Below are 10238 nucleotides of genomic sequence, written 5' to 3' on the forward strand. Positions count from 1 at the left end.
AGAAAGGAAGACAATGTCAGCATCTTCTGGCATCCTAGGCTGATAGCAGCTGACAGAAAATAAATACAGGACAGGATCATGAGCTCAATGTCTTCATGTGGCTATGTGTGGCTATGAAATTTCCACATCTACTCACAGAAAGCAAATGCAGTAAAGACTCGAGTTCCAACACCATAAAGTGGAAATATATTTGAATACCAAAGGGTCAATACATTAATGATAGACAGGCTTTAATCATTTCTAAATGTAAAAACGTTCTACATTATTCTTTAAAGATGGTCAGCTGGTGTCCATCAGTCTTGTTTTTGCATTTATTTTTCAAAAATGGCATGACTTTCAAACACCACTTGACAGTGACTGTCCTTGCTGACCCCTCTGACCAACAGACTAGCTGTCTGTGTGGGGCAGGGGCAAGATGGATTGGAGGCCAGGGGTCATTAAAGGCCATAAGGCAAAGATGGCGTGGAGGTGCAGACAGAGGAAACCTGAAAGGATGCGACCGCAAGAAGGAAGCAAAAGAGACCTTTGTTGCATGAAAACTGAGATAATCCTTGTGATAAAGGACAAAAATTAGACATAATGTGAGATCTTTTGTTTACATGTCTGTTCAAGCAGGTCAGTATTTTTTTCTGTGCTATCTATCAGCGGTGCTTTAGGCGTGGTCATACAGTCACTCAACTGCTGGGTTCTTCAGTCCACTTCAACTAGCACTATTTAGCAAATGAAGGTGAATGTGGTAAAAATTACAATGTCTAGATATCACCAAAGTTCAGAGCATTCAAATAATTTGTTGGAAGTTTTTTTTTTTATATAAAATGATAGGAATAATAGAAATATCATTCAGAATGCAATTTAGTTTTGATTTTAAAAAAAGAATTATGTTAAATTAGTGTCAGTAAATTATTTTTAAACTTGTCAAGAAGATGCATTGTCACAAAGCAGCAAACAATTGTTTTTCTTATGGTGAAACATGTCAAATGTGGTTCTGTCAGAAGGCCAATGTTAGAAACCGTGAAAATTTTGGCTTATAAAAGAATAAAAGTCAATCAGTTTCACCATTTGAGATTTAAAATGTACTACAAACAGCATACAAACATCAGAAATGTTATCCTCTATGACAGAAGATTTTGGAAATGCTACAATTTTATTTTGTGGAGACAGTGGAGACTTTTAAAAACAAACACTCCTCCACCAACATTGTGTTCATACACACTCATAGCGCATGACCTTCCTTGTCCATAGTACTTTCTGACCAACTGCAGAAATATGTGTGTGGCCAGTTTGTGTGGACAATAATGAGAGGTGCGTTTCCAGGTATGTTAGTAGGAATGGATAATTTTTCTTTTTTTTTTGTCTGGATGTTGGCGGCTACAGCTCAGGAGGTAGAACTGGTCACCTGCTTAGATTTATAGTTCCTCTAGCCCGCATTTTCAATTGTTCTTGGGCAAAAACAGAGCCCCCCAAAATTATACATTCATCTTCTAGTGCTTATCCATTTCCACGTCCTGGGGGTGCTGGAGCCGATCCCAGCTCACATTGGTACACCCTGGACAAGTCACCAGTTAATCGCAGGGCCAACACAGAGACCAACAACCACTCACACTCACACTCACACTCAAAATTACCCCAGATGTGTTATTTTGTGAATGAGCATGTTTGGTAGAAAAGCAGTGCCTACTAAAACAGTTAAATGGAGGTGTGTGTGAATGGGTGAGAGTGGGAGCTTTTGTAAAGCGCTTTGATTGGTCAATCAGCTGATACCCCTCATCTGAAATCATGTGTCTGGGAGTCGGTGTGTTTAACAAAAGGAAGTAATGAGTGAGGCAGAAAAATCCATTCCCTTTGACATAGGTGGCCTTTCAGCTTTAAATCCAGACGTTTGCTTCTGGAATGGCAGCTGTCACAATCATCTCACTGTACTGCCTTACAACAATGAGGGCCATGAGTGAGACTGACCTGATGAAAATATTTTTAAAAATAGCTCTTATCATCAGTTTTAGTTGCATAACAGCAGAGAAGGAAAAGGGGGAGCAGGTGATTTGCATCTGTTTCAGTTATATCCAGCAGGCGACGCCTGCAGTGCTGCTGTTATACTTTGGCATCTTGTTAATACTGAGGTCAGGGAGTCTGCTTCAACCCTCTGCAGATTTTTCTGGTACAACAGATTCACAAAGAAATGCTGTGTCTTCGCACAGACCGAAAGTGTGCACCATAATAAAAGGAGAAAATTATAAAAGACGGTCAAGACAGCCATAAGGGAAAGTCTTCTCTTAATATTACTTGCTCTTCTTGACAACAAGACTAAGTCCAGGGTTAATGCATGGCTGATTATGATTGGTCAGTAAGAAAAATTCAGGAGCAGGCTGAAAAATGTGGAACCACTGCAAACAAATGTTTTCATTGGAAAGTAGCTGAGGCTGCTGGAAAGGGCCCAAATTATGTAATGCTTTGATTAGCATATCCATGACATCACCACATCCACCGTGACATCACCCATTGCTTTGTAAACTGCTGTTCATTTGGAGGAGAATTTGGAACTAAAGAGGAGACAGGGCTGAAGCTGACCTGCTCTGGACTCTATCCTGATTGGGTGGAAGATTCTGTGAAATCACACAGTAGTATCAGGAGTCCACATCTACACATTTGGTTCTGGGGTTTACGGCTGCTTCTCAACTTTCTGGAATTTTTAGATGCTACGTTTCTGACAGACAACAAAGCAAAGACAAAATGGTGGCCGAAACACAACCCAGTGAGACTACATTATCCCTCAGTCTTTTCCAAGCCATTGATGTCATCTGACAAAATGAACACATAGTAAAACACGAAAACAGTGCTTTTCTTTCAGACCTGTTTACTTGTAAGGTCATGATTAAAAGCGAGTGATCCAACCCCATTGTTTACAGTACAGCCTACAGTAGTTTTAAACTTTAAATGCATGTGGTCATTAGCAGTTTGGCACTGAATCAGGTCAGATGAAACCTTGCATTGAAATCATATTGCTGGTTTTTGACATGATGAAATTAGTAAAAACAACCACTCACAGACAATTTAGAGTCACCAGTAAACATAAACATGCATGTCTTTGGACGTGCAAGGAAACCAGAGCACCCGGAGGAAACCCACGCAGACACAGGCAGGGCAGGCAGGCTCTGCACAGAAAGGCCCCAGGGCGGGAACCGAACCCACGACCTTCTTGTTGTGTGGCAACAGTGCTAACCACTGTGTGCTGCCCTCACCTCCTTCAACGAATCAATAAAAAGGTCTAGATAATATTTTGTACAGTTGAGTGCTTCAGTAATGGTTCAGCAGTGGTTATTGTGCTTTCTACAGTCAGACTGCTTTGATAGTAATTGTATGTTACAAATTCTTTGTTCATTTGTTCACCAACAAATTTCACATAAATCAAATAAATATAGGTCAAAGTTTCTGCTTGAAGAAAGAAGGAACAGCCCCGTGACCTCACCCAAGATTAGCGGATGAAGATGGATGGATGGAAGATGCAAGATTGTTCAGATTCAGGATTGTACACTATTACATCAAGCAAATTAGCTGTGCTGGTGAGATATAACCCCTCTGCTGCTTTCTTTAGCTGTTGGAATCTGCATCAGTTAGAGGCTAGTAGCTTCACAGAGCTAGAACTGACCTTTTATATTTCTATAGAAGTACGATGACTTTGGAGCTGTGTAAAAATCAACCACACTGAGATTTGGATTTTCTGGCCTAAGCTCAGGCAATATCTATTTCTTTTAAAAGACAAGACATTTGAGGGGAATTCTTTTGCACTTCTTTTTCATTTATCCATCGGGGTTGCAGAGGATGCTGGAGCTGTTCCTAGCTAGCATCTCAGGGGACAGAGTACACCCTGGATAGGTCACCAGTCTATCTTGCCCCAGGCCCGGGAATCAAATCCATAACTTTACCCTCTTGCAGAAAGTAGCAAATTTAATGTTCCTTTAACTATTGTGAAAGTGATTCCAGGTTTACATCGTTAATGAGAGGTATTCTGTTCCACTAAACGTCTCAACAGTCACAGATATCCTCATTTCTATAAATCTCAGGTCCAAATCATCTGTTGAAAACCAAGCAATGTGTTTGCTAGAGCTATCCATCGGCTGTTTACAATTACATGAGTAACAAGAGGATTTGAGCCGTCAGAGTCTGAGAACAAGTCTAGTCCAGTCCACTGACTCGACCACAGCTGTAGAAACATAAAGAGAAATGAAAAGAGCCTGAGCTCAATGTGATAGTTCAGTTTTTCCTTTTTACAACATGGGCAACAGAGTTTATTCAGCACAAATATAACCAGGACAACAAATGAAAGAAGAAACCAAAGCTACTGTATCCTGAGAGGTAACAAGCCCAGCAGTCCCCCATCCCAGGAGCCTTGGCCCCCTTCTTGGCTGATTGAGCATTTAAAGAACATGGATATGACATAAACATTTTTATTTCATTTGCAAATCACAAATTCTACTGGAATTCCTTTTTTTTTTTCATAATTCCTAATTAATGAGGGTTTTCTTTATCTTGTATCTTTGCTAACACCTATAATATTAGACATTGCTGATCAGTATCAGACATTCACTTTCAGCAGTGAATTCCTCTGTGTTTTATGCTGTACTGTTGTGAGCTCAATTTTACATTCTCGGAACATATGTATGTTTTCTCTGTACAGTAATCAATATGAACTTGCAAGAGCACCAATGAATCAGAGGGCTGAAGGCTTCAGTACTGAGAGGGAGTATTGATGAATGCCAAACTACGCACATCACTGGGAGCACAGTGCTCAAGTGTCAAGATGAGCATATTGATGCCAGACATTTCTCATGGTGGTTGGTTTGTGAAAATTATGGTGACTCATGGTCAACAGTTCTCCCAGAAACTGGTGAATATCAGTCCGGCATTTACTATTGTTCAGCCTTGGTTTGGTCTACAAACTTGTGAGGGAGTATATTTGGCAACAGCAGCACAGATTATCATTAATTCATATTTCTAAGAATAAGCTGTTGAAGAGCACATATCTGTGTGCTTTTACCCTTTTCCACATATGTTGTGTCCCCACTGCATGTTTGACTCAGGATCCCAATGTATTAATGAAGCAAGAGGACAATATAGTGCATATGCATTGAGAGAGAAAGTTTTTATGAGTGGCATCTGTCTTGAATGACCAGAAGGGAAAAGGTCAAGCAGATCGTGTCAAAACAGACCTTTCTAGGAAAAATACACAAAAAACTGTTAGCAAGGACAAGGAGATTGCTCATAAAAGCAGAAAAAGCAAGTATCCACAGAGCAATGTTGACAGACTCTGTTCATGCCGCAAGACAAGTTTCTCACTGCTCAGGCACACAGACACACAACTGCCAGGAGCAAAATTAACACACACACAGACAGAGATAATATTTTCAAAAAGTGAGCAGTAAAACAGATTAGCCATGTCTCACTTCCTCTAGGTTTTCAGAGCCTCTTTCTTCAGCCAAGGTTGTGTTGTTAAAGCTCTCTCAATGGAAGGTGTAGCCGCAGAGTTTGTTGTTTAACAGTTAGTGTGTTCCCAAAAAGAGAGAAATTATCATTAAATAGCTATGCCACAGCTCAAATCTATGAGTGGCATTTAAGTCAAGAAGAACATGGTGCAGAATATAGACTCCCACATGAACATGAGCAATCTGCAGGCTGCCTATCAGGTTTTAACAATTACCTAATCACACTGTGGTCATGATGACTTCACTTTGTCACACTACAAACAGACAATGTTGTGTTACAGGATAGCAAGATTAGCAAAAACAGAAATCTGAACTCATGAATTTGCATTTCTGAATTGCTGGAGGTCAATTGTAGGTAAGGTAATCATAGCAGAGCACACTCACCTGGTGGTGACAATGAACCTGATCCTGAATGAGGCCTGAGACTACTGAACCAGGCTAAACTTGGCCCATTACCTGTATATTCGGATTACAGACCTGAGTAGTATTGACCTTCAATTGGCAGAGAAAGCAAGTATATGCATACATGCAGGACTGTTCCTGGAAATGACACCTGGCTGGACAGACTCATTCTGTTGAGGTGTATTGTGCCTGTAATTGAAATCTCCATGTAAATCTCACGTCAATAAACTCATACTCTATGTAATGTTCACTTGTTTGATAACAAGTCCAGTCACTGGTCTATATTAGTGAATGAAGGGATGTAAAATTGTGGCTATCCAGTGAAATGTTTTGTGCTGAGACGTTGGCTGTTTGTGGGATGACAGTCATTATCTCTGTGACACCCTCTGGTGGCAAAATTATAAACCAGACGTCCAGACAGTGGCTGAGTTCCCATCAAAAAACCTGTGACAGTGAGTCATAGTGTGCCATCATGAGTGGCTTTTGACTCCATTATGGATTAATCTTCCCACAACTGTTATCAGGGGTCAAAGGGTTAGACATCTTCATAGTGTATTTGTACACTGTAATTCCTCCATTATGACACTCATGTCCTGGATTCATGACTATGTTGGCACGATTGCGCCACTCCATTTCTGCAGATTTGTCACTTGCACATTTGTGCAGAGAGCTTCCTGTTCTATCTCACCCACATCCAAAGTTGCTCTACTGGATCCAACTCTTGGGACTGTGGATGTCAAGTTCACTGAACTCAACTTTTGCCTTGTGACATGGAGCTCTGAAGGTAGCCATTAGAATTAGGTTAAGTGCACCAAAGGATTCTAACAGAATTTTATTTTGTATTATTATAGGTGTGTTGCAATGACGCATGATTCTTCATTTCTAATGGCCTCAACGAACAAAGATTAGAAGTAAATGAATCAGATTTTGCTTTGTGTTGCTCCAAGGTGTTTAATTTCCCAGCATCTCTTCATGAAGGTAGTGCTTTGACCACTCTGATTAACCTTAAACATCTAATCAGCAAACAACACGAGGGGGAAAATGAACCTTCGACAAATGTTTTCATTTTCACCATATCTTTAATTTTTTTTTTTTTCAGTGGAGATTTGAAAGTCTCAAAACCTGGTTAAGGAAACCAGGACATGGCCTTTAAATGAGCCAACACTTATCAGATTTTCCAAAACTGATCACAGCCACAGTATTGACATGGGACACACACTCTGTATGCTGTAATTGCATGAAGCAGCTCAGAAGGAATTAGCAAACACCTTTTTCTAGAGCCAGTATTTTTCAGACATTCACACAAATAACAGAGACAAATGACACTTTATACCCACAGAAAAAAACAAAAAACTAAATCCAATGATAAAAATGGGAAGATGGGAATCATTTGGAAGACAAGGCAGTATGCAGGCTAGTGGAAAACAGTTTCTTTTATGAATATCTCACTTAAGGTTGATTTTGAAAAATCCTTCAAACTAAGAGGATGAGGCTTTAAAAGTTTATTGGAATTGTGAGACAAGTGAGATACCGGAAGATAAATTACAGATTTATTGATCTGTCAGTCATTGTCATGAACTGGAATAAATATAACAACTGAGGATTTTGAAGGGCTTTTACTTGGATGAGAAGAAAAAAAAAAAGAAAGAAAAAAAAGTATGCTGGGTTCTGCATTACATGGTAAATGAGAAAAAGCTGTCACACTCTTTTATGCAGTAGGTGCAAGTGTGACATGTCTTGATTCTGTTACTCTTTCAGTGGTGTTATTTGGCTGGCTTCAGTGATCCTCTCCTTTCTCCTCGTCGTCCACCACCGATGCTAAACAGGACTCTTCGTGCAGCCTCTCATTCCGCTCCACCTCCTGAATGCTCGGTGGTGATGTCACCTGCATGTGAGTTGGCAAGTGCTTGAACTGTTCCTCATTAATATCATAATCCTCCATCTTTGAGTCCAGGATCCACCAGCGACCGGCGAAGCCTACATCTAGCACCCTGTGAGGGAACTCCCACCAGGGTTCTGACAGGTTGGAGCACTGGGCTTCATACAACATGGTGTCAGCATCATGGGTAGTGCAGTAAACCAGAGAGAGAAGACCCAGGCTGGCGTGACGTAGTCGGCCCTCATTACGGAGCTTCACAAGGCTCTGCACATGGCCGTCAGAGGTCGCATTGCGGATCCATGGTGACAGGAGGGCCAGCTGGTTGGAGCGCTCCAGCAGGGCTCCCTCAAAGGACACCTGATCAGGTCTCATGTAGAAACAGGCCGAGGCTCCACCCAGGAGGCTCATGTATGCAGTGGCTTTGACCGGTCGCTCCCAGGCACCAACTGCAATCTCCTTGCATGCCTCTTTATAATCAGACAACAGGCTGCGACACCAGACCCCTACAAACAGCAGAAGAACCAAACAAAATGTATTTTTATAGTCCCAAATCATGACAGAGTTACATGTAACCACTTTACACATAGAGCAGGTCTAGGTCAATCTCTATATGGAGTTGTTAGAGACCCAAGAAATCCCTCCAAGAGCAAGCACTTGGTGACAGTGGTAAGGAAAAACTTCCTTTAAGAGGCAGAAACGTCAAGACAGAATCAGACTGGGGGGTCATCTGCCACAACTGGTTGGATTGAGAGAGAGGGAGAGAGAGAGGGGTGGGGGGCGAGGAGAACAAAACAGAGAGTAGAAGATAAAAATGCAAGCAAAACATACAGATGAAAATAGTGACTGAGGCCTGACAATAAGTGTGCACAAGTAAATATTAGCAGTAGGGTAAATAGGGTTTTTAGCAGAACAATGGAAAATGAGTAGTAGTGTGTAAGGAGAAGAAATTTAGTCCTGCCTGGTGTCCAAAACAGACGCACACTGTAGCTGAGGACGAACCTTGTGGGGCCAGTTTGCTCCAGTTTGTTCAGCTCAAGTATTTTTTCCAGATCTCTTCACATCCCCAGAAAATTCAGCTGTACAATCATCACTTCACACAAGTCCAAAAAATTTACAGTCACCTTGTGTGTGGTGCAGAGGCAATAAATAAATACACAAAGACACACAGAGGACATTGTCACAGATTTTTTTTTTTTTTTTTTAAATTGAAGTGCTATTGGGTTTTTATTGTTTTGCTTTTTTTATGTAGTGCAGCACTATATGCAGGAAAAAAGTTTTTAAATTACAATGCAATGACTTGGCAAATGTTGCAATTGTAACTTTGCATTTTATTTTGATTGAAAAAAATCTAACAATAGTAGCAATGTATTTTTTAACTGGGACTTGTACTAAAAGTGTTCCCTTACTTAACTATGAACTGTTTTCAATTTCAATTAGTCGTTTATCTCTAATGTTTTTCCTCAAAAGCCTCACGTTTCAGTAGTTTCTCTTCTCTGGTTGAGATTAAAAAAAAACAGAGCAGCAGTTTCTGGGCCTGGGATCTATGATGGGTAACCATATCAGGACATGGATGACACAGTTGATGAATTTAACACTTACACACAAACTTGGACAGCATTGTTCAGCTGCAGTAGTTACTGAGTTAGACAGTCTGCACAGTTCGGCTACTTTCATACAGGAACACGTTTGTCTGTCGGGGAGACCACCATGTGTCCACTGATGGTGGCTAAAGGCTCTCGGACTCCAACGTCAGTGTTTAATTCTCCACTGAATTAAGCAGTGGGTTCATCTAAATTACGGTTTAACTGTAGCCTCACACTAACTAGCTGTTACCTCAATTCCTCACCTGCCTTGCTGTTTTTCAGTCTTTCCCAGCGGCCTTTAGCAGTAGAAGAGGTGGCTGCTTCTGCCGCACTACACAACATCCTCACCGCGACCCGCGACGAAGCCATTTCACCTGATTTTTAATGGCTCGGACGATCACCTTCATGCAGAACGACCATCCTTCTGGTCAAAGCGACGTCTCACATGGAGCCAAAATGGCGCCCAGCGGTGAGGCTATTTTAGGGCTCGGACGGAAACTTCTGCCTTGCTAAAGTTCCGTCTGTCGAACGTGGAACGCTTCCGTGCTCTTCTTCTAGAATCATAAGGACATGAAATAAACTAACGTTGATTCAAGTGTTGTAATAAAGATATTTGAATAAAAATAAATGTTGACCTAAAATATGATTTTCTACACAACACCGCGAAAGGGAATGTGTAATTTGAATAAAATTAAGAACCCAGTAATATTAACATGTTTTTATTAGCGGCTCTTAATTTAATATAATTTATATCCCTTTCCTGTAATCTTGAATTAGACAACGCAGGGAAGCAAGTCAAACAAAACATACATGATACCCTTCGATGGAACAGACAATATAGTATTTACGCTAACGTGGGCACAAAAAATAATAACAAAAAAAGATTTATCCCATTAA

The 10238-nt window shown here is 40.8% G+C and overlaps 1 protein-coding gene across 1 annotated transcript; it reads right to left on the minus strand.

Moving 5' to 3' along the window:
* Positions 1 to 6914: 6914 nt before the first annotated feature.
* timm29 (translocase of inner mitochondrial membrane 29) lies at positions 6915 to 9798 on the minus strand. Its single transcript, XM_029508914.1, has 2 exons — positions 9605 to 9798; positions 6915 to 8261 (listed from the first exon to the last, which is right to left on the minus strand). The coding sequence occupies exons 1-2, from the start codon at positions 9708 to 9710 to the stop codon at positions 7657 to 7659; spliced, it is 711 nt and encodes a 236-aa protein (XP_029364774.1). The 5' UTR covers positions 9711 to 9798; the 3' UTR covers positions 6915 to 7656.
* Positions 9799 to 10238: the final 440 nt, after the last annotated feature.

Source organism: Echeneis naucrates, chromosome 8 (assembly GCF_900963305.1).
Source record: "Echeneis naucrates chromosome 8, fEcheNa1.1, whole genome shotgun sequence".
NCBI classification, from domain to species: Eukaryota; Metazoa; Chordata; class Actinopteri; order Carangiformes; family Echeneidae; genus Echeneis; species Echeneis naucrates.